This window comes from Ammospiza caudacuta, chromosome 16 (genome assembly GCF_027887145.1).
Source record: "Ammospiza caudacuta isolate bAmmCau1 chromosome 16, bAmmCau1.pri, whole genome shotgun sequence".
In the NCBI taxonomy this organism is placed as follows: domain Eukaryota; kingdom Metazoa; phylum Chordata; class Aves; order Passeriformes; family Passerellidae; genus Ammospiza; species Ammospiza caudacuta.
The window spans coordinates 13,189,630-13,213,556 of record NC_080608.1 but is presented as its reverse complement, the minus strand read 5'-3'; the positions used below and the strand labels follow the sequence as shown (position 1 = coordinate 13,213,556).

Here is a 23,927-nt window from a genome sequence, read left to right as displayed (position 1 = left end):
GAATTCTGCTCTCATTCACACTTGCACACCCCAAGGAAGGCACTACAGAGGGCTTCTCAGCAAGGTGGATTTTTGGTGTTTGGGGTGAGGGATTACAAAAAGAAAGGTGCTTACAATATAGAATAGTACCAGCATGTGAGAAAGGTAAGAACAAATAAAACAGATTCATGGTTGAACGTCACACACACAAAGAAGTAAAGGTTTGAGGGCCTTCCTGAAACCATTTCAGGTCTGTACCTGTTTGTATATGCAGCTGGGAACAATTATTAGATGCTGTTGAAGACTGTGAGACCAAAAAAAAAGATCCAAAGATGTCATAGCAGGAATGGTCCTTCAGATGACTGAATATCCCAATAACCTCTGTCAGGCTGATTAACAACATTCTGCTGAGCTCAATACAGCTGCTACATAACCTCAGAGAGACAGGCACTCCTCACTTGTAAAACAGAAAATTCCAGCAGAACAAGGTTTTTCTTTTCAATTTATTTTGCAAATCTACCAATTCATTTTATGAAAGTATGAAATCCTATGTGGTTACATTAAACAGTTACATTACAATCCAGGTAATACAAATAATCACTACAAAGTTAGTTTTGGGTACTCTCGGATAACAAGTAGATTTTATATTTTTTAAAATAAGTCACAGATAGAATAGCCTTCTGATTGTCAGAGACTTTAGTTTAAAGAAAGGAAACCACTGTAGATTCTCCTCATCCTACAAAAAGTTAAGAGAGAAACACTTTCCATGTTAATGTTCAATTAGATTCATCAAAGACATTAACTGCACACATCTACTCTCAGGGTAACAAGAATAGTTCACAAGTTGTTTGGAAACTGGCGTCAAATTTCATTCCCTGGAAATCACTTTTACCATTTAGCATCATCTTTGTCCTTGCTTTCAGATACATAAAAATCTGTAAAATGCACAGAGCTCCAAATCCTCTCTAATTGAATTCAGTGGGAGTAGGATCAGCTCCTCCATTCAGAAGGTGCTCCTGATATACTGAAATCCTTACAAAACAACCTCCTTCCCAGGAATGAAATTCATGTAAGGAACAAAATACTGTAGTAATTCAGGAAAACTCTCAGCTTTGCTATCCAGCAATTGACATTGCAACTGCATTTCTGAGGACCTTTATGCATGGTCACTCTTTCAACCAGCAAGAGGATGTATGAAGACACCAGCACTAAATGTGCTTGGCAAGAACTTGGAGCTGTGAAAATAAAGTATAAAAATCAAAAAAGAGATCAAATCTGTCTCGAAACAGCTCTGTCCTGTCACTCATCTGACACACCTCCAGTGTCATTCTGCTGCCACTTCTGATGTGACATCTGTCAATCGTAACTGCTTCTTATGAAGCAATTTAATTGTTTCGATTTTGCAGTGGCATCTCTCACTGTGGTTTTATCTAGGGGTAACACATCCATATGTTGCACATTATGCAACAGCTCCAGAGAAGCAAGGACAGCTGTTTATAGGGAAATAAGGCAGGTGCAGGTACATTCTGATGGCCTGTGGCACAAAGGAGATTAAAGCAAATAATTTTCTCTTGTAGCCTTCACCTCTTTCAACCAGTGGGTTGCAAACTCTCAAATCTCCCCTCACACATGTGCAACAAACCTGCAGAACCCACTGTAGCACAGAAGTGAAGCCAGCAGCCTCCTTCTTATAAGATAAATAGATATTTATCCACAGAGTATCTTTTAACACTGATAACCTCAAAAAAGAAGCTAGACAGGTTACACAAAACTATACAAAATTTTCACCTGGACATAAAGTGCTATCAAACTATGGAAGCAAAAAAAGAAGTCACTGTTGAGGCAGCTACTCAGGTTTATTCCCCTGAAACAGACAAAGTTTGCTACAGTCTCAGAAATGGCACCAAGCTGGTGGGAATGTTACTGTAATAAAGGCTAGCAATTTCCTTCCTGACTAACACTACTCTTACCTGACAGGCCAAAGGCAACTAGGGTGATTTACCTGGTGGCTGACTGCAGGAATTTCCCCAGAAGGTAGTTTAAAATGGTAAGAGATGCTGTCATTTCCCTGTCTCTGATATGGTTACTGTAATTCATGCAGCCCCTTCTTCCTGAGCATGCATTACCACAGACAGCCCCACCCTGCCATTACCACTGTGCCTGCTTGTTTTCCACCTCTACTCATGTAAATGTAATGTCAAATCCTCTTAAGAATCCTGAGCAGCCCTCTAGAATCACTTGTTCAACTGACATTTCTGTAATAATAAGGAAAGAAAAAAGAGTTGTGTGAAATTAAATGGCACTCCTGTTGCCAAGCTGTTAAAATTATATGGCAATATGCTTCCAGTAGTTGTAAGAAATTAATATGTGGAGTGCTTACAAGCTTTACATCTACTAAATCTCAACAGGATATAAAATGCTATTTAAGTGATACAAATGTTAAGGAGGAAAAAAAAAAAAAAAAACAGCACCAAAGAGTGGAAGAAGAAAGTAGATTCTTGTCTGCACTCTGATTCCTGGAGGCTGGATCTCTACAGCTGAGGGAGCCAGGTGGGAGATCCTTGGTGAAGGATTTGTGCACATATGTCAGCAGCTGCAGCTCCCTTCTGCCACCTCTGCAGCACACAGGCTGGGCTCCACCAGTGAGTCACTCCCCTGCTGCAAACAGTGGCTGGCAAAGAGCTCAGCCAGCCCCACTCCCTCTGCCACTGCCTTCTGACAGCACCAGCCAGAGCAGAGCAGAGCCACTCAGTGTCACTGTTTTTCACCTGCTTTATTATAATGCTGTTCAGGAAGATGTGCTCAGACACCTGTCTGTAGATGATGAATTCATTTCTGTTTTGCCACGATGTGATTACTGTCATCCTTTTCTCACCACAACATCAAATACAATATAAAACTTTGGATTTTCTATAGTGAGTGAAACCAGCATAATGGAAAGCCAGGCAGTGCCAGAAGTGCTGTCACTGCTCCATTCTGTGGGACAGGACCAGGGTAAGGCGCTTTGGCAATCAGCACCAAGTTTAAGCAACAAGCTTTTAAAATACCCACAAGTTTCCTGCAGATGTACAGAAAACTTGAGACCTCCTGGTTGTTCTTTAAGCTGCTTTGAAACTACAACAATTCATTTAATCCAGCAGCAGATCCTGGCACTATTCTTTTCTAAGTACAGTACATTTTGATAGCAACACAAGCATGTGACACGAAACAGATTTGTTCAAGCTCACCGTGGTTCTGATGGGCTACACACACCAAGAGGCAACTCAAAAAGAGCACAGAACTCAATTCATCAGGACAACACCACTGACTCAAAGGAATTTCAGCTCAACTTTGTGAATAAAGAAGGAGCTCACAAAGGAAAAGTTCTTATTGCAAGTTGTACTGCTCAGCTTGGTCCCTTCTCACACAGATCTGAAGTATCAAAAGTTACCAAGGAGCCAAGGACAAAGAATTCCTGTTTTGTAACTATTTTAAATATAGCAAGCCTCCTTTAGAAAGAAAAGCCCTCACACAATATTCCAAACAGCCTTTTCTAGCAGACTGGAATTGTTTAATCAACACAGACAGAAAATACACACTTCAAACTACTTCTGGCACCTCGCAACTTGGAAAACTCTTGTGCACACGGGATGAGGCAGCTTGTTTGCAGACCCTTTTCTCACAGAGCCCGAGCTGTGGCTCAGCAGGCGCCCTCCTCAGCAGGCACAGAGTGGCAGCTGCCGTGGGACACGGTGTCGATGCCGTGGCCCTGGCTCTGGGGGTGGATGGACACCTGCACGGCGATCTCCTGGCCCTGCTCGCTCAGGGAGCCGTCGTCCGAGTCCGCGGCCGGGGAGTGGCTGCGCGTGACGGGGGCGCTGCCGGGGAAGAGCGCGGCCGGCGCCCCGCAGCCCCCGGGCTGCTTCTCCTCCCTGCCCACCTCGTCGGGGTCCTCCACCCGCACGGCCTCGAAGATCTCCTCCATGAAGGCCCTGCAGTTAAGGATCAGAGGAGGGAGGGGAATGCTCCTGGCGAGCTCTTCGATGTAGCGAGCGAACTCCATGGTCTTGAACTGAGTGACTTTGGCCAGCTCGAGCGTTTTGGCGGAGGTGATGATGGGGATGCGCTTGGCTATCTCGAAAGCTTTCTGCAGCTTCTCGGCCCCTTCCGTGCGGAAGAACTCGTTGATGGCCTTCTCCGTCTTGCGGAGGTGGCTGCTCATCATGCACAGGCGGGTGATGTTCAGGATGAGGGTGATGGCAAAGGCAACGAGGCACACGATCATGTAGTAGATGCTCATGTCCCCTGAGGTGAAGATAACCCTCAGGGTGACTGTGTAGTACGAGGTCTCGTTCTGACTAACGCCTGCACACGTGTACCGGCCCCGGTCGGCAAAGCTGACCTTTGTGATGTTGAGGGAATTATCAGCAATCCTCCACCGGTCATCTGCACAGGGGCAAGAAACAAACAGAGCTTGTGAAACAAAAATCCCAGGGTAAACATCATCAGGAGGCAGAGCTTGGCAGTGAGCAGCCCACTTGTAGCACAGTAAAAAGGTGTACAAGGACTGAAATGTCCTTTTCATGCCTGTGACACAGAAAGCCATAACCCACTTACCCATCATACTGCTTAATGGTAAATTATTCTGCACGCTTGCTACACTACTTTTACTTCCTTCTCTCATCTGCACTTTCCAGTCTGCTTCTGGTTCTTTCTGATAGGGATCCTAATTCTTAACTAGGGCTTCTCACCCTGGGTTAAAAGACTGTCCTCTATAAAGTCTAATTTTCCATACATTCAGAGTCAAAAGTCCAGCGACCCATGAAAAAGATCAGTCTGTAAATGGCTCTGTTGGCAAAAGAACCCAGAATTTTCTTGAGACAGTATTCTGCTGAGCATGCAGTGCTGACATGCAAAACCCAAGTAAAAGAGAAATCAATACAAGAAGCTCTATACAGCATTTGCTGTGCATTTATAACTTAGGGGGAAAACTGTTTTCATAACTCATTCCTTCTAATTACTCTGCTTTGAACTGTTTTCATAACTTATTCTTCTAATTACTCTACTTTGAACTACTCTCCAGATGGCATTATAGCTACAAAAAGGTTACTGAATACTTAAGGCACAAAGATGGCCTCCAACAAGATCCTATCAATTAGTTCAATGACCTTCATTAATACCAATAGAGAAAAACACATGTATCTCTAAAACATTTTTTGAAATTAAAAACTGCAGGGACAGAACTACAAGAGCAAATGGCTAGGAAAATATATTCCCCTACAGTTCAAAAGGGTTAAATAGCATGAATTCCATCGTTGGCCACTACATATTGTGTTATTTTCCACAGTCTCACTGGTGCATAAACCAAAAAATAAATGTACTAAGTATGTTTTAAAACATATCCTGTAACAAAATTAAAGCACCAACTGCCAGCTCAAAAGGTTGCAAGTTGTGGAGAACTGTGTTTAACTCATGCATTTGGAAAAATATAATTTAAACCAGAACAATAATAAATAAACCCATCAGTTAGTGCTGGGTAAGATGAAGTCTCTCATTTCTTCTGTATGGAACACTGGGATGACTCTTGAACATTCCTTCTGTGGGGCACCAAAGCAGGCTGGAACAGAAATACTCAGGTGTAATTCCCATGCAACATTTCAGAGGGCAAAGGACTTTGTTTTGCTCTCTCTTTATCTTCCAATTGTAAAAACAGGAGGATAGGAAGAGAAAATTATAACAAAGTCACAGGAGTTTTCCAATACTGTTTAAAAGGGGAATAATGATGGACAGAAAACAGCAGGAAAACTCACCTTCATCTTTCTGTTCAAGCAGGTGACCTCTGGAGTTATACCAAAGGATATGTTCATACTGGCTGATGTTCAGTTTACATTCAATTAAAACACTGCTCCCCTCTTTGGCTATGATATCATGGTGTGCTGGAGAACTTATTAAAGCTTGAGACACTGCATGAAGTGATGCATTGAAAGGCCTAAAAGCAACTGTCCTGTTAAAAGCTACATTTTCCACTGTGAATCCAGCTGAAAGACCAGCACTAACAGTCAAAATTAACAGGCAATAGCTGAGCTTCATGGAAAGCTAGTGAAAATTCTTCTTTCATTTAATTTGAAGAAATGAGGTCATATGATATCAAGCTGTCTGTATTGCTCTGAGATAAGAGAGGAGCTCTTGATTTGTTCTGTGATGGAAAATGTCTGGGATCCAAGTGCACTTTCAAGACCATCAGTATTTGAAGTGGAAACTGGAAGTAAAACTGGAAAAAAAAAAAAAAGCAGTAAGTTTATTAGTGACCACAAGGCTACCATGTATTCATATTAAACCTCCAATAAACAGATTTCAAATATCATAATATAAACTGTCAACTGAGAGGTTCCAAATCAGAGCTTTGCTCAGAACACAGTGATAAAATGAGGGTAAGAAGGCATTTGCACAACCTCCAGTCCACTAGATGTTCATCTTCCCAACCAAATAAATAATCTCTGGAACAATAATCATTAAGGGGAAAAAGGTTTTAGAAAAAGAACAAATTGTTCAGACTACTCAAAATGCACAATTATCTTTAAAAGTGGGTTCCGCATTTGTTACCAGAGAAAAAGTGCTTTCTTAATAGAGGAAGAAAAGCAAGAAAGAGGATGTAATTTCTGCCTGCCTCTCCACCAATATCAAAGTGCTTTTAAGCCCTGGTTTTCTAAAGCCAGTCTTTCATTTACTACCCAAAGAAAAACCAAAGTGCACACATGCAGATCTGATTTTTAGCATTTACATCTACTTACTTGATTTTAGGGGCACAATTGATATTAGATGTCTAAATATTATATCATATAGTTTAATTACTTGGGAAAAGTCTCTTGGTTGTTATCTACAGCCAGAAGAGGAAGTCCTTTACTGAACAGCAGGACACTGATGTCTACACATACTTCCTTTTTTGCAATATCTCTTGTTGCTGCTGCATTTTCTAAGTCAGCTCCCTGTTAATCTTGTTTGTTTTACAATGAGCTCCTGTTGAAAATCTTTTAGTTTATGCTGCTTCATCTCAGCAGTCATATATTCTTCATTGTCTTGTCCACCCATATTTCATAAATATGTGAAAAAAATTGTTTTGTCTAGGGACAGATACTCTTCAAATTAATGTGCACAAAAGATATTTTAAGACATTAGGATACAACAAATTTTCTGTCTTTTGTACACAAGCCAGAATAAAACCAACTTGTAACAAAATGAGATGACACTGATAAGAGACAATCTGTTATCAATTTTCCTGGAAGCTCGATTCAAGAAAATTTCTAATCCAATCTGTGTTCCCTGAAGTTATGATTCCATCTAGACAGATCCAGAGCCTTAAAAAAACATTTACAAAGTACAGAAGCCACAGACTCAAATATTATACTAAAAAATATCTCACTTCATATCATTGACTGTGTGACTTCAAATTTATTATCTTCTACAAATAACAGATGTTAGTGGAAGGGAATTTCATAAATATCACAACACAAAGGGACCCATTGACTTAATAAATAATGCAGACACTTTTCATCCTTCTAGAATTACCAGTTAATACTATCTAAAGCACTTCTGAAAAATAAAGTAACATGCATAAAACCAGGTGATTTCTAGTAATTGTCTTTCATCAGAGACAAACTAAGCATATTCAAAAGGGGGAATTCTGCTGATGCTATCCAGACTGGGAATTTTTTTCAGTGAAAGTTAATTTGTCGAAGGTCAAACCAGATTCCAGACTTGACACCTGATGAGAAATGTGTTATCTGACCCATTTCCATTTCTGTTGTGGCTATTGCCAAAGCCAGTTTAACAAAGAAGGCAAAGAAGACAGCTGTGTCCAACTCTCCTTCAAGCTTGACTAACCAACTCACCCACTGAATCCTGCAAGAGAAACTGGAAAACAGGCTCCCTACTTGTTTCTCTGTAAACGGCAATCCCTTCATCTGCCTTCTTCTTTTTCTTTTTTTAATCATTGGCCCCACTCTGTTTTCTATCATGCCTCTTGTCCTTTCATTTAAGATGAGACTAGTACAGAGAACTCAATTATACCATTGTGCTGGAGGAGCCACTTTCCCACAGCTAAACAGTTAAAACCACTACCAAGGCCTCTTTCATTCCTGTTTTTCACCAGCTACACTTTAGGGAAAGCATTACTGAGTCCTGCTGCCTCTGAAGAACAGCATCCCATCCACAGCAACAGCACAGGTCTGAATTAAAAAAAAATACTAAGGCTGCTGTTGATCAGCAACTATTCTTCTGTTTGAGGGAGTGGTTTTACCTTCCATTTTTAGACCTCTGGTATTTTCAGAGCCTGCAAAAGGCTGCTGATGCTGACTTGCTTGCTTTGGCAACCTCACACAGACAGGCAGTGGACTGGGAGTGGTTTGTGGACCACTGATATTTGGGTTGCTTTAAAGGTCTGTCACAGCTTGTGGTGGCAAGTGAGGTGCTGTGGTCCCAGACATCACCCTATGCCCCAGCTGCCTTCAGCTCAAAATGCACTTCTGCATGCATCAGACTTGATTTCACAGCACCTGATGCAATTAAAACAGACCACAGTTCTGCAGCAAACACAAACCTTCATCTTCACCCTTGAATCACAGGCACATGATAACTTTCAGTCTTCTAAAACAATAACAACCCAACTGATACTTTAGATTTATTAGAGAATAATCCCAGAGAATAATCCTCTTGTACTTTGCCTGTGCAATTGTAATTTTAAATTATTAAATTTGAATTGTTAGTTTCCAAGCGTCTCTGACGTCTGTTCCTAAATGACATTAGGAATCTCACTCATTTATTTAACACAAGAAAATACTCAGCAACATTTTCCCTCATAAGAATAATTATCTTCAGTAATTGCATATGCTCTCCACTATCCTTGCACTGAGCCTGCATAATGCATAAACCATTGCTGATGGGTCATTTAATTTTACTATTAAATTCTTCGAGGTCTGATTTATTAGAAATTGTTTGTCTTTTGGAAAAGCCATTATTGCTAAGCAGACAATGATCTCTCACTGCCGAGTGCTGGGAACAATAAAATGATTTGCAAAATCCGTATTCTTCATCCACTGTACTTATGCAAAACAGCTGCTAAAGGACCCAAAAAGGATAAAGCGTGATCAGTGCCAACATCACAATTCTTCAACAAAGTGTTAAGCTCAATCAAGATGAAATGTGCCAGCACAGAAACTGGCTATTTTACAATTGAACCTGAAGCTGAACTCAACACATTTAACCTTTATTAAACCATAAGTTGTAACAACAAATAGCAGTGGAAAGATAAAAATCTGTGATGCATGTGCTTGTATGAGTCATCCTTGGCTCCTACCCTGAAGAAGTGTATTTGTGTCTAACTCAGAGCACTCTAAGTAGTCCCACTGAGGTCAGTGGAAGCACTGATAGTACTTAAAATTACACACATTTATATGGCACTGCAAAATTGGGGCCCAAGAGGTTGCAAGTTATATGGTTTTACATCCACTGCTTATAACATCACTTCATACCTGGAGTAACATGAGGCAATAAACCGAGACACACCTGACAGAGCACAGTCTGCTGATGTCTTGCAGAAATACCATTTGCAAGCCCCCTCTGACCCTCTGTCAGAGAGGGAGATGCATTTGGCAGAGCCCTGAAGACAGGAACTCTTGGGAAGTTTATGAACACATCCAGCACGGTGCTGACAAAAGCCATTCCGGGTGCTCCAGCATGGGAGAGGCTGCAGGGAGGGCTCACCCTCTGCACCAGCCAAAGCTCTGCAGGGGAATGGCAGCACGCACAGCCCAAAAACCATCCTAAGGGGCAAATCCACAGCATGCCAGGGCCAGCCTCACTGCTGCCTGATGGGATCTGTTGTTTTCCTGTGCACATCCCCGGTTGCCTGACAGGACACGGTGTTTTGCTGCGCTTATCCCTTGGCAGTCTATCACACATAACTCACCAGGACACACCATCAACTGTGCACCAAAACAGGTTTTTTGTCCTGTCAGCTAAAAACGACCAGCCACAAAGTTCCACTTAACATCACCCTGTCCTCACAGCCCCAGTTCACTGGTGGAAAAGCCCTGGTGCCAGCTGGTGGTGGCAGTGGGACACAGGACATGCGACATGACCATGACCGCACTGCATCCGAGGGCACTGGGACACCGTGGGGTGACATCACGCGGGCTGGTGTCACTGGGGCATGATGTCATGCCAGAAACACAAACAGAATATTCTGAGCTGGAAGAAAACCAACAAGGATCATCCAGTTCAACTCCTGGCCCTGCTCAGGACGCCCCAACAGTCCCAGCCCGTGCCGGGCAGCGCTGCCCAAACGCCCCGGGAGCTCGGGCAGCCTCGGGCCCTGCCCATTCCCTGGGGAGCCCGGGCAGTGCCCAGCACCCTCTGGGGGGAAAACCTTTCCCTGATCTCCAACCAAACCTCCCCTGGCACAGCTCCAGCCGTTCCCTGGGTGCTTTCACTGTCACACAGAGCAGGGATCCGAGCTGTCCCTCCGCTGCCCCTCGGGAGGAGCTGCAGACCCCGATGAGTTCTGCCCGCAGTCTCCCTCTCTCCGGCCTGAGCAGACGAAGTGACCTCAACCGCTCCTCCTGTAGCTTCCCCTCGAGGCCCTCCGCCGCCTTCGCTGCCCTCCAAACCTGCCTCTACTGCCCCTATTTCCACGCCAAAACAGCGAGGCGGGACATGGCTCCGCAGCCTCCCCATCCGCCGCTGCCCTCCGACCCCGAGCTTGCCCGGTGAACCTGGCGGTACCGCCGCTCTCACCGGGACGAGGCTGCCCGGCCCGGCCTGGCCCGTCCCGCACCTCCGCCGCCGCCGCCGGCCCCGCCGCCCGGACGCGCTTCCCCGAGCCGAGGCCGCTTCCGGGGCAGCGCCGGGGCCGCTCTGCGCCGGCCTCGCTGCTCTCGGTCCGCCCGGAGCCGCGGGGGCCGCGCCGAGCGCCGACGGTGAGGGCTGGCACCGGGTCCGGGGCTTTGCGGGGCACAGCGAGCCCCGCGGGCAAACGGGCGTTGGGGACCGCTGCGGGGCAGGCGGGGCCACGGCGGGGCGGTGCGGGCACCTGGCGGGCTCCGTGTGCGGCAGGAGTCACACGGGGAGGCTCGGGCACCGTGCGGTGCCATACGGGACAGCCCCGTGTGGGGGTCAGGGGACTCTGGGGGTCTCCCGGGGAAGCGGAGGCACAGGGAGGCCTGCAGGGCTGCGGGGTGAGGAGGGTGCCGGGGGTGACCTGGCGGTCCCGGCAGATGGGGTGGCGGTGCCCAGCCCGCAGCCGGAGCTGTCACTTTCCTTCGCTCGAGGCCCCGCCAGCTGCCCCGATTGCATCAGTGACAGGGGACACAGCAGTGTCACCCCAGTGTGATCCTGGGGAACCGTGGGGGTCCCGCTTGTCCCTCCCTGCCCTGCAAGGCACTTGAGCCGCAGGTGCTGTCATAGGAGCCCGGAGGGGTGACAGGCGGGCCCCGGGCCCAGCGGGACGGCCCCGCTCCCGGCTCCCCGACCCCGGGCCGCGGGGCTGGGGCACCTGCTGGGGCGGCTGGAGCTCACCGCGACTCCTGGGGGTGTTCGTGCTCATCCCCAGTCACAGGAGTGACCCACTCTCTGCCTCCCTGCCTGCTCAGCTCTCTGACTGCTGTCCCCATTTGTGTCCTACACACCTCAAGCCATCCCAGCCATTCCAAGCGATTTGTTTTCACTTTTATTTTGGTGAGACATGTAATGGGTTTAATTATCTGAGGCCCTTTTGTACCTTCATTTGTTTTTCAGAGTTAGCAAACTGGTTTATTTTGCTGTGGAGAAGGTGTGTCAGATAAAGCCACGTGTCCCTGTGGGACTTTAAACTTCCAAGTATGCTATTTTTGAGTCAGACGTAATTTGGTGTGCACACATGTGGGTACATGTGGCAACACTGTTGTGTTTAATTATTTAAAACACCAATGTGATGCTCTTGAACTAATGTCAGAGTGCGAGGGAGGGATTATTTTATTTGCTTTGCTTTCTGTGGATGTTTGTAGTCATGTCTGAGGAAGACAGTGGTGAAAATCTGAAAGATGAAACCTCTTACAAAGCTGAAAATGAACAGAAGACAGAGGAACTTGGCTGCTCTGAGAGCAGTGAAGGGAAACAACAAGAGACTGTGCCTGTGACTCGGAAAAGACCTGAACCCAAGCCCCCAAGCCAGCCTGCTGCCACAGAAAAGCCTGCAGGTGAAACCATCAAGGTAAGTTCCTGTGCTTGCTCAGAAAGATGGGACTTCACATTTCATGGCTTTGAGCACAGGAGAACTCTGAGCATAAGCCCCACTCCTTTCTGCAAATTCACATTGCTGTTCTCTGAAATGGAAAAGCTGCACAAAAGTCACAAGTCAGTCTGCTTGTGTTCCTTTCCTCACCATAATGCCTGCATCAGTCTTCTGTTTTTCTTCATTAAAGGTCTCAGATCCTCCTGCAGTTCAGACAGGGTGGGGCTACTGGGGAAGCTGGGGGAAATCTCTTCTGTCAACTGCGTCTGCTACCGTAGCTACTGTAGGTAAGGCTCTTTCTGGTGTTTGATAAATATTTTAATCATGTTTTGTGTCTCAAGCTGGTGCTTTAGAACTTGTTTCTGGAGAAGAGGATTTCAGTTATAGCAGCTGTTATTGGAAAAATGTCAAGAGAATTGTTCAAGTAATGGGAAAAGCTTGTACCAAAAGGTACAGTGAGATTAAAGAGATATGCACAGGCAGAATTACTTTCAGGTTTTTGAGGCGCTTGTGTAATTTTCACCTGGTATTTTAAACTAGTATTCTGCCAGTATTTACAACTTTATTTAAAAGCTAAGATGAAACCTTGGTTCATTACATTGGTAGGTGAGGTGAATAGAAGGAGGTTTTTATGCTGGTTAAACTGTTTTGAACAGAAGGAATCCAGAATAATAAAAAAGAATATGCAGCTCTAATCCTGTTTCTGTTCTGATTTCTGTCTTCTCTAGGTCAAGGTATTTCAAATGTCATAGAAAAAGCAGAAACAACCCTTGGGATCCCCAGTCCTAGTGAAATCTCGTCAGAGTCTAAAGATGGTGCAAGAGGTCAGTTTTGTACTGCATAAGAACAACCCTGCAATGTTTTTCACAACATAATGAGCCCCAAAATAACATCACCTTACTCTGCACCTTGCGCCTTGAGAATGATAATAAAATCATTTAAATAATACTGTCTTGCTTAGTACTGTTAGCTCTGAAAAGTAGGGGGGAAGATAATCTGAATTGTAGGCTTGCTCCTGGCTTATATTTGGTGTCTGTTGATTTTCTCCACTCTGTGGCTGACAGGATCTTTTATTGTTTTGGAGGTCAGGAAGTTAATTTTCTGCCTTCTAATGCAGGAAGTGAGGATCCTGCTGCCAGCAACGCTGATGCAGCTGATGATGGCAGCTCCTTCCCTATTGCTGGGGCTCTTGAAGTTTTATCAACCATCTCTACTGCTGTCCAAAGCACAGTGAGTGAGTTGGGAATGCAGGAGAAAATGGGTTTAAGGGAGCTTTGGGGTTTTGGCCTTTGATCTGAAACATTGTAAGAAGAAACTTAATTTTGACAGTTGTGGGATGCATGGTGATAAACTCTTCCAGCCTTCAGAAAACCATTATCTTGGGCCTTGCTTTACTGACACCTAATGTGAAAGATGTTATGAATTTTGATAGTTCTGTATTGAATGTTGGTACCTGACAAAAAAATCCTAATGGTGGATTGTGCAGAGCATGCATTTCTGTGCATGTCACCTCTGTACCTGTCATCTCTGCCTTTCCTTTGGAGTATCAGCTAAAGGCAGGGTCAGACTCATTCCTGGAGCATTTCCACTGATTTCCACAGAACTAGAGATGAAATTCATTCTCCTCTTCAAAAAACCTATGTGAAACTAGCTCAGTTGGCTTGGAAATCAGCTTGCTCCTGTGACCAGGAGAAATGCACTTCAAAGGAAGCCATTACCCTTAGAAACTGCTTTTGTGATCTGCTGTCTTGTCAATTTGCCTGGGAATCTGAAAGAGCTGCAGATTGAAAGCTTGCTTCTGTTTTTTGCTTTTAAGGCTCAAACAAAAGTTAGCAGTCAAAATCCACAGGTCTGGTGTTTTCTTATTGGAAAGATGAGAACTGAATTCTGTAATGTGCTGAGAGCCAGCTTATTCACAAACTAAAAAAATGTATTTCCCATCAGATTGCTGCAGCTGTCTGGGTGCTGTAATAAGCTGTTGGGTGATAATGTGTTGTGGCTCTTTCCATGTCCTGCTGCTCTCTGTGTGATGATTAGGGTTGAATTTAGGGTGACAAGGACCAATTTGGCTTTTATGTGAGTGCACGCTGTAAGATTGCTGATAAAACCCTCCCAATCCAATTTCTTCCATTGGGTAATTTTCTCTGAGTTTTATGTGCTGTCTTTATCCAAATCTGATTCCCAGGGTAAAAGTGTTATTAGTGGAGGTCTGGATGCCTTGGAATTCATTGGCAAGAAGACAATGGATGTAATAGCTGAGGGAGACCCTGGATTCAAAAAAACAAAGGGCCTCATAAACAGAACCTCTACATTATCTCAGGTACAGCACTTCCCTATCAGCACCTCATTGGTTTCTCTCATCTCTTCTCCCTTCTTTTGTGGTCCTATCATTAAGCAGCCATTTTTTGCTATTGAGCCAAAAACCCTCTCCTCCTGTATTCTTTATCTCCTGGCACTGTCACGAGGCCTCTGCTTTTCTTTTTCAGGTCTTAAGAGAAGCAAAGGAGAAAGAAGAGCAGCAGACAGCTACCGAGGTTACCATGGCTACTGAGAAGAAAGCCCATTATGGGTTACTGTTTGATGAGTTTCAGGGTCTTTCGCATCTGGAGGCCTTAGAGATGCTTTCCAGAGAGAGTGAATCAAAGGTAATGGCCTTGAGCATTTTGCTTTCTATTTTGAGTTCAGCTGAGCAGGGGAAAAAAGATTAGAAATATATGTATATGCATGTAAAATCAAGTGCTCAGAACTTGCTGTAAAATGATTACAGAGCTTCACTTTGATCCTTGCATTAGGATCTGGTGTTTACCTTGGGAGCAGTTTGTCCTGTCCTCAGCTCCTAAAGCCATTCCCAGCCTCAGTTCCTGCAGTTCAAGTCCTCCAACTTCTCACAAGTTACTCTCCTCACACTTGCTGCTTTGCTACCTTGGCCTGTATTTTCCATCCTGTTGGATGGATTTATTGATTCTTTCTTGGCTGTGCTGCCCTTAACCAGGTGAAAGCAGTTCTGAATGCCCTCTCTGGAGAGAACTTGGACACATTGAAGGAGGAAATGGAGCAACTCAAAGAAGCATTTTCTTTGCCTGAATTCTTTGAAGAAGAAGAGGAAGAAAAGAAGGGTAAGAGAGCCCCAGGTTCTGAAAAGAGAAGCTGGTCCTAGTGCAGAACCAGCCAGCCCTGATCAGTGGCAATGGGCATGATGCCAAATTTAAATTATTTTTTAGCTGAATGTTTAATCCTAAAGCCATCTCTGTCCAAGGGCATGACAGGTAGCAACACCCTTCACTTCTGAGAAGCTGCACAGTAATCCTGTAGCAGGAATGATTTATTGCCAGAGCAGGGTTAGAGTTGTTTGACTCATGGGCAGTTCATACAACTGACCCTGAGCCAAGATGCTAATTCAGAGATAAAGTGGGTTTCCTTGACCAGGAGAGGAAAACTGAACAGAGTTGTCCAACGTGTGGGAGAGCAAAAGCCTTTTTATTTGTTTTTTAAATGAGAGTTAGCCACACAGAGCAAAAGATTCAGAGGTACCTTTGCACACAAGAGCCCTGATTCTTGAGAATTACATGGATTTAAATGTAAATTTCTTGCATTGCTTTTACCTAAATGCTCATCAGGGAGGGCTTACACACCTGCACTTGCTATCATTCAACGTTTAATGTATCTTTTATATTTGCACATAATGGATCTCACATCTGCTGTGCCATATATAATGGGAGAACCATAGGCTCTAAGTGATATTTCAGACTCTCCAAGGTAATGTGCAACTTAGTGTGTTATAAAAGGCAGCCTGTAAAAAAAATAAAAAATAAAAAAAAAGGAGTTACCTTAGCTACAAAGCCAGAACTGAGAAAGCAGGAACTAACCTTCAGGCACTGATGTCTCCACCTTTGCAGAACTTACCTTAGAAATCGTATTTGAAAAGACTGAATTTGATGCATTCTTGCCTGAGGTGATGATTCACCGAGAAATTAAGAAAACAGTTGACAGACTTGTGCAGAACTAGTTGTGCATTGAAGTGCTGCTTATTCCTAAATTTGTCCTTTGTGTGAATTCTTTAACCTTTCCTGTCCTTCAGGAGATGAAGAGTTCACAAAAGAAGTAACAGAGTTGTTTTCAGAATTGCACATCTCCTCCACGCCAGACAAAGTGATCACGGTGAGTTATTTTCCATATTCTAAAAGCTGGAGAGTTTCCTCACAGGAAGGGCTTCTCTTCACCTGCTTTGCTTGTGAAAATATCAAATGCATGAAAACAAGCCATATTTTACATCTTTTTGCAATGGTAGGCAAAGGAGGTGTGCCTTCAACTTTATGGGGCAGAGTTATGTGAGCCTTCAGCCACCACAGTAAAAAAACCTACAGTCATGAGCTGAAGGCCTGCTCTTGGTGCAAAGCACCTCATTTTACTGTCTTCAGGAGCTGGTGTGAGGAAGTTTCATCTTTTTTGCCACCATTTCACTACCCTTCAGATCCACCAAGTGGCAGCACCATTCTGCAGACATGTTTTTAAAGCACCTCTGATAGTTTGGTCTTGTTGATAAACTCCAACCCCTGGTGCTAGAGAAAGAAATGCCCTCAACTGCATCATTGCAGCCAAACTTCTGCAAAATCCTGAAGGCACTGGGATTATTTACCCTGGTTCTTCTCAGAAGCTCAAAAGGAGTTGTAGCTGCTCCATTGTCTTGTGGTGTGCAGGGGGGCTTCATTCCAGTCATTAAATATTATGGCACATCTTGCTCCAGGTGAGGACATCTGCTCATGAGTGGATAGCACGATTCAACAGCAGTCTTCCTAAAGAAGAAAAAGAAAATGAAGAAAACCAAGAAGTAGAATCCAGAGATGGTGACCAGGATGCTAAGAAATCAGTAGAGGTAACTGGGTAATCAAGGAAAAGATATCTGCCTGCAGAGTGTTTGTCTGGCTGCTGAGTTACAGTTGTGACTCACAAGGTTTATGTGTTTCTATTTCTGTGTGGGTTCTGAGGTCTGAAAGGGCAGTGATAGTTTGTTGTGTGATTGACTTGTTTTAAATAACAAAAGCTGCTAGTTTTTGTGTAGTATGCAGAATTTTTGTCACTCTTGCAGGATATTCATGCATTTGCCATAAGAAGCCTGGCAGAACTGACAGCCTGCTCCATTGAAATGTTTCACAAAACTGCAGCTTTGTTTCTCTATGGTCAGAAACAGGAGGTGACAGCCACAGACAGAGCCAAGTCCCTGTCACAGTGAGTGCATCTCTCAGTAAATGGATAGCATAGAATTACTGATTAAACTGTCTGATAATTCTTTGGAAATCCATGCAATGCAGGGCTCTTCAATTCTGCATAGGTCTTTAAATATGGGACTTGGGTGAATTTGTGATGGTGGCATCATTATCTTCCAACAGAACTCAGCTGTCTCTTTCCAGCTTAAAGGCATTTCTTGAAAAGAAAGAGGAAACTCTTCTTGAAAGCTTTGTGTAGCCTAGAAGAATATTTGCATTAAGCTTGTGCTAGTCAGTAGGCAGAGATTTAAAACATGACAAAACAGGTGCACAAAGTGACTCCTGATTTCCTCTTTGTTAATCATTTAGTATGCTTGGTACATGAGATGGCAAAATTTCTGCACAGGAGACACTTGGCATGTGTCTGAAATGTGCAGTACTTTCTATTTCAGAAAATGACACTTGCCTGTAAAAAAAGGCAAGTTAGTACTGTTCCTTCTGGAATGGCTCTGTGTCCTCTGAGTGCTCTTTAAGATCTTCTGCTTTAATTATTTATTTTCCCATCTTTTCTCTCTCTATTTTATTTGGGAAACTTTTAAATCTTCATACACCATTTATATCAACTTTGGTTTATTTTAACTTGGGAAGCATAGAAATAGGGCATTTATGTTTTAAACTTGAAAGAAACCTAATCTTGAGGACTGTGTTTACCTCATTGTTTTCCCTGTCTTCTCCACAGATTGACTATCATGCTGTGTAAAGAACTGTCAGCTTTCTCTAAAGAGTTCACAACATGCTTAACAACTTCAGGGGTAAGAGTTACACCACAGTTCTTAGGAATGAGATGTGCTTATTTGATTACAGCCTTGGGATCTTTGCCAGGAACTGCTTTTTGTTTTTGATGTTTACATATGCAGTTTTTAACTGATCTTTTAGGCTAGAGTTCCTCAAACTGTGGCATCTGAGCTTTTGAGAGCCTGGCAAAGAGTGAGGGTGGGAATTGATGCTCACAGTGCTAAGGAGACAGAGACAAATGAAATGTGACCCTGTTGTGGATTTTCCAAAGCACTCAGGTGTTCCTGAAGATGGTATCATCATCTCTGTATTCCCCACTTGTCCCCAGTTCATTTGAAGATGTGATGTGTATTCATACCTGACCTGTGCTGGGCACATGCAGATTTCTTTGTTCTTATTTGCATGCTACAAGGCTGCTCAGCTTGTGGCTTGGCTTTCCTCTGGGTAAGGGAGCAGTGGTGGTTTTAAACTTACTGAGAGTTTAGCTTTATCTTGCTTGAAGAAATGTGATTAAATTTTCAATCAGGATAATATATGTCTGATCTCTGCAGGTCAAAGAGAAAGCAGATGTGCTTAATCCCTTAATCACTGGAGTGTTTTTGGAGGTCAGTTATGCTAACGTTAAAACTTTAAGCTAATACTTTAAAAATAGATGTGCTGCTTCTTCCTACTTTAGGATCCTTATGCATGCCAAGTTCTCTAACCCATGGTCTAAAATTGTGCTTACCTGTCTAATAACTTGAAAGTTTTGATAAATGTCTGTAGATTTGCACAAAAGATGAGTTACTTAGTGAGGAGTGAGTGTCAGCTCACAGTTATGATGGGTCAGGAGACACATACTAAATTCAGCAGTCTGGATTTGTAGCATTTAAATGTCCAAAGTCAAATCTTAGACAAGTTCAGAAATTAGCATAGAAGAGTCCTAACATTTCCCATCTGAGGTGTGGTAGGAAGGGGGTGTTTCATGTTCACGTGTTCTTCCTTCCTGCCACAGCATGCTATGCTCCACTTAGAAATAAACTCTTTTCTTCTCTTACTGAGAACAGTATCCTGCATTTGGATTGGAACTGATCTTGTTTGGCAGTCTTTAAGCCATTTGCCTTTTTTTTTTTTTTTTGCCTACTGGCAAATAAAGCCCCTCAAAAACTTGACATAAAATTGATTTCTAGAGTGAAGCCTTTAAAATCCAGCAAGCACTAGGCTTCTGTTTTTTCTGTGCAATAATCAATGCTGTTTGAAATGAATATGTGGTGAGTAAAGCTGATTGGTAGCATGGCTATTCATGTGTGTATTTTGATTTTTTTTCCACAGGCTTCAAACAGTGCTTCCTATATCCAAGATGCCTTCCAACTCCTGCTGCCTGTGCTGCAGATTTCTCTTATTGAGGCTAGAACGGAGCTATCACAGTAATAAAAATCCTTCTAATTAAGAACTTTTTGACCTTCCCAGTTCGTAGTTTCCATGCTGGAGAATGATGTAATGGCTCTTATTAAAGGGAAAAAGATGAACTCTGCTCACTGCTGCTGCAAGAATGGTGATTAAGTGCAGTCTGGCAATGACAGCTCTTACAGCACACTGAGAGATGTGATTAGCATAGTCCAGGCTGGTGGACAACGTGGCAGACTTAAAGTGCAGATTGCTTCTCTGTTTCATGGACTGTCTGTGTCTTTTCACTGAAATCTCTCTGCTGTATGTGTTAACAAGCTCTTTGTGTTCACAGTCCAGAGAGCTTCTCCAGTGCTGAAGAGAAGAGTAGCAGCTGGCTAGTTAGTTAGCTAAAATCATGGTGTGATTTTTAAGTCAGACATAATTGGGTTCCTGATAGCTCTGCATTCCTGTTGAAGTGAATATTAGATAGGAGGTGCAAGAAGAGGCAAATTTTTATGATCATGAACCTTGCAGTTCCTAGACTGGGCAGAATAGAGCAGAGAGAATTCCTGATCAGGCTGTTGCTGGAGAGAAGCTCAGCTTCCTGAAGATGCCTGTACTGACTCAGGGATGTGGGACAGGGACTCTCACCAGGGGGCTGTTTCTCATTCTCTCAGGCTGTGCTTGCTTCAGCACAAGCTGGGAAAATGCTGATCTGGCCCTGAGAATGCAGGTACTTGGTTTTATAGCAATAAATGAGAACTGACTAAAAGGGATTGATTCGTGTTTGGGCACTTTAATGAGAGAGTTCAGCAGGAGGATTCCCATTTTTCAGTGCAGCTTGACATGACAGCCACAGACTGTTCACAGACTCACATACTGCTTGTCTTCTTTCTGTGGAAAAACACTGTAATGCAATGCTCCTTCTTGGAAGGTATCTATTAAAGCAGGGAGAGAGGCAGCAATTTGGTTCTGTTAGTAGGAGTCCTAATTTGCCTCAGAAGCTGCTCCATGTATGGTATCTGTTTCTTTGTGCTGTGCAAGTTCCCTGCTTTGTTCCTTTATCTTTTGAGCCTGCCCATGGGGAGGCAGCAGCCTCTGTTGGAATCACAAGAGCAGAAATGCACAGCTGAAATGGAATTTCAAGAAGTCCATAATAGCTAATCAGAGGTGACTGAGTGTCACACCTGCCTCTGCACTTGCTCATTGGTAACAATGATGCTCAAATCCCCTTTTGAAAATCCTCTGGGTTTTAGCAGGTCTTGCACATCTCTGCTATGCTGAAGGCTTAGAACATTCCTCTGCTCTAGTTGTGCAGTAGAGAAGTGTTTTTTATATTAGAATACCTTTTGGCTAATGCTCTGATTTTATATATATATATGGAAAAAGCCCTGCCTTAGTCATGGTTAGACTGATCAGACCTCAAAAGGGAAAGCTTTTTTGGCATCTTAAAACTGGACTTGAAAGGAGGGTGTCCAGGGTAAAAAAATTTGCACTACAATAAAATCTGTATTTTTTTCTTCTTTTGGTTGATAGCATTATTAAATAAAGGATTTGTTTTGACAACCGTTTCAGTTAAAAACTATCAAGGTAGCAGTGGGCACAAATGAAATAAAAGGACTGCGGGGTTTTCTTCTCAGCCCTGATTGTGTTTTGGGGCAGAGCTGGGTGCAGCTCTGGGGCCAGCTGGGATTTTTCTCATGGCAGGAACCAGTGCTCTGAACCCAGGCTTGGAGTGAGAGCTCCCACAGAGGAGCTCCCAGTTCCTGTGTCAGTGCAAAAAGGCAGATTTACTCCTGCCAAAAAGCCAAAATGTACAGCAATGTCAGAAGAGAAGAAATGAAGGTAATGGAGTTTTATGAAGCAGCAGCTGCTTTTTTGCAGATAAATTCTACTGACCTGCAGTGCTTTAGTGTAGAGTAGTTTAATAATTGAAGGAAATGAGGTGATTTTTTTTTAAACATGCAGACAGTAATTCCTTCAGTCATGTGCCACCTGGATTTTGTTATAGCAGCCAATAATCAAATGTGCACCAACTTCATTTGTGTGCCAGTGCAAAGACTGCAATAGACAGACAACAAAAACAGTTCCAAAAAAATAGTTGCTGAAGTCTTTCTACCCAAAGGATTAATCAGAATTCAGCATCCAACTGTCTGGAGGTCTTCCTACTTGGCCTTGCCTTCTGTGTGAACCTAATGAGAGCTGACAGTAATTTGAACACTTCTGGTAGTGTTTGGGGAGGTGAGAGGTGGCTGAGAATAGATAAGAGTCAGCTAAGATGCTGGCACTGACTTGGACGGGGAAAAAAAAAAGCCTTCCACAATTGTTTTCTTTCTTTGGGAGTGATTCTGTTAGTTGCAGCTGTAAAAGCTGCTTCCTGGCCGCTGCTGTGGAAAGGTTTAAAACACAGAAAAGGCTTGGGCTTCCCAATGGGCTTTGGGATGTGCTCCCAGGCCTTGCCAGCCACCTTCCCAGGGACTCCATTTCCATTATTAAAACACTCATGGTCAGTAGCAGGATGAGCAGTTGTCCTGGTTTGGAAGAAGCAGCAGCTATGCTGCCACTGGTGTCCCTGACTAAAGGGACACCTGTCCCAGGTCACCCACAGCACAAATTAAAGGGTCTGACTCAGAGGCCGGAATGGGGGAGCTCGTGGCAGGAGGAGGAGGAGGAGGGCTCTGGCATTTCCTTCTCAGGGGTGTTCATTGAATCCAAAATAAAGAGTGGTCTGTGATCTTGTGACCTAAGCGGAGATGGTTGTTTTTAGTCCAAGACTCCTTGGCACAGAAACAGAGGACAGAAGTGCCCTGTTCTGTGCTAGTCCATGTTTTCTGGGAATCTCCTGTGACAGCAGCTTGAGGTTACCATGCCCTGGTGCTTTGGGTGCTGCTAGCAGGCTGCTTTCCCTCCTTCAGGAGCAGCTCTGTGCCCACTGCAGGGTGAGACCAGGGCCTAGGAGTGTCCCTGCTGTCCTGCTGCAGGGAGATGCTGGTGCCTGCAGCCTGGCCAGGATGGTCCTGGTTCCGTGGGTGTCACTTTGTGTCCCCGTGTCCAGAGAGCAATGGCAGGGCTGTCCCCTGGGCTGTTCTCACTGGAGGATGCTGGAGGCATTGAGCCCAGCTGGGGCTGGCAGGGAGGGAGCAATGTGGCCACCAGTTAAAAATAAGTTTGAGTTTGGTATTTGTGGGGAGAATCCTCCTGAGGTGGCAGGAGCTGCTCAGAGGTGTGGGTCGGATGCCTGTGCTGGTCCCAACACCAAACAGGTCCCAACTGCCTGGATCTGTTTTCAGGGTGCTCCATGTGCCCATCTCCATCATCTCAAGCTCCCTGGCTGCGCTGACCTGGCAGCTGTGCCATGCTGGCACAGATGGCATTGCTGCCAGTGCTTATCCAAGACCAAGTGCTGGCAGCAGGAGCTCCCTGAGTGATTTGGGTGTGAGTGAAGCCTCTCTGTAAGAGACCAGAGCTACTGATTGTAAACTGGGCAGCGACAGAGACTCTGCCACCAGCTTGGCTGAGCTGCTTCAGGGTTTATCCTCCTTGGACATTAAAATCCATCCCTCATTTCTGACCTAGACCTACCAATGGGACCCTTGCTCTGAGTTTGGGGCCAGTGTAGGCTGTGGTGGAGCAGGTCTGGGCAGAAATAGCTGGGTTTTTTGGACAAGTGACTCCTGCAGAGCTGCTGGCTCCCTGCATGGGTTACCCAGAGTTAGGTGCACTCTGTTGGAGGGGGCTCCAAACACCCTGCAATTACTGAAAATGAAAGTCAAATGATTGTGGGAGCAACTTTGTTGTAGAGTTGAAGGTGTTAAATGGGACAAATCTTACAGGAGAGCTAATTCCTTTTATTAGATGGGGAAAACAAATTAGCTGGGTACACAAGCCCTTTCTGACACTATTGTTGCTGTTATTATTCCTTACTGGTGCTGTTAGAAATGAGGGCATTGCATTAGAGGGAAGGCACATTATGCAAGGGTTTAGACGTGCTGGTAACTGCTCTCTGCTGACAGGTATTTACTTAATGATATGTTGGAGTGAAATCCAGCAGCAAGGACAAGCTCTGGAGGGAGCTGGGAGTGCTGAGCTTTGCCTGGACCTCCTGGATCTGCCTGACACCCCCCACCCACAGCAGGCATCCCCCAAAACCCCTCTTCTGTCCATCCTGACCATTGCACATTCCCAGCCTGCATCCCCAGTGCTCTCCTGGAGCCAGGCCTGGCTCCCATGGATGTGTGCAGCCTCCAGAGCTGCCCTGACTTGCTTGCAGCAGGTCTTTGTGCTGGTGCCTGTGCTGGAGGCAATGCCTGCTGTGGGGAGCAGTGGGACTGGTCACG

General features: G+C 44.4%; 2 protein-coding genes across 3 annotated transcripts; one reads left to right on the top strand and one right to left on the bottom strand.

Annotated features, from left to right (window-relative positions):
• Positions 1-452: 452 nt before the first annotated feature.
• Positions 453-10,967, bottom strand: MFAP3 (microfibril associated protein 3). 2 transcript variants are annotated; one of them, XM_058815238.1, is made up of 3 exons: positions 10,750-10,967; positions 5,769-6,229; positions 453-4,404 (listed from the first exon to the last, which is right to left on the bottom strand). In XM_058815238.1, exons 2-3 carry the CDS (start codon positions 6,046-6,048, stop codon positions 3,659-3,661), a joined length of 1,026 nt encoding a protein of 341 aa, XP_058671221.1. In that variant the 5' UTR covers positions 6,049-6,229; positions 10,750-10,967; the 3' UTR covers positions 453-3,658. The 2 variants fall into 2 exon arrangements, with proteins under 2 accessions (XP_058671221.1, XP_058671222.1); XM_058815239.1 differs by lacking the exon at positions 10,750-10,967 and adding an exon at positions 9,520-9,733.
• Positions 10,812-21,156, top strand: FAM114A2 (family with sequence similarity 114 member A2). The gene is made up of 14 exons (XM_058815237.1): positions 10,812-10,931; positions 11,997-12,202; positions 12,414-12,510; positions 12,952-13,047; positions 13,341-13,453; positions 14,409-14,543; positions 14,710-14,868; positions 15,216-15,339; positions 16,302-16,381; positions 16,968-17,096; positions 17,310-17,449; positions 18,167-18,239; positions 18,774-18,827; positions 19,534-21,156. The coding sequence occupies exons 2-14, from the start codon at positions 11,999-12,001 to the stop codon at positions 19,630-19,632; spliced, it is 1,503 nt and encodes a 500-aa protein (XP_058671220.1). The 5' UTR covers positions 10,812-10,931; positions 11,997-11,998; the 3' UTR covers positions 19,633-21,156.
• The last annotated feature ends 2,771 nt before the right edge of the window (positions 21,157-23,927 follow it).

Excerpts from the sequence above, each read along its gene's own strand:
- FAM114A2 (XM_058815237.1), top strand. The coding sequence starts at position 11,999 with ATGTCTGAGGAAGACAGTGGTGAAAATCTGAAAGATGAAACCTCTTAC. Across the intron at positions 17,097-17,309 it reads ATGCTAAGAAATCAGTAGAG|GATATTCATGCATTTGCCAT; the intron begins GTAACTGGGTAA and ends TCACTCTTGCAG. Across the intron at positions 18,828-19,533 it reads TCACTGGAGTGTTTTTGGAG|GCTTCAAACAGTGCTTCCTA; the intron begins GTCAGTTATGCT and ends TTTTTTCCACAG.
- MFAP3 (XM_058815238.1), bottom strand. The coding sequence starts at position 6,048 with ATGAAGCTCAGCTATTGCCTGTTAATTTTGACTGTTAGTGCTGGTCTT. Across the intron at positions 4,405-5,768 it reads GCTTGAACAGAAAGATGAAG|ATGACCGGTGGAGGATTGCT; the intron begins GTGAGTTTTCCT and ends GCCCCTGTGCAG.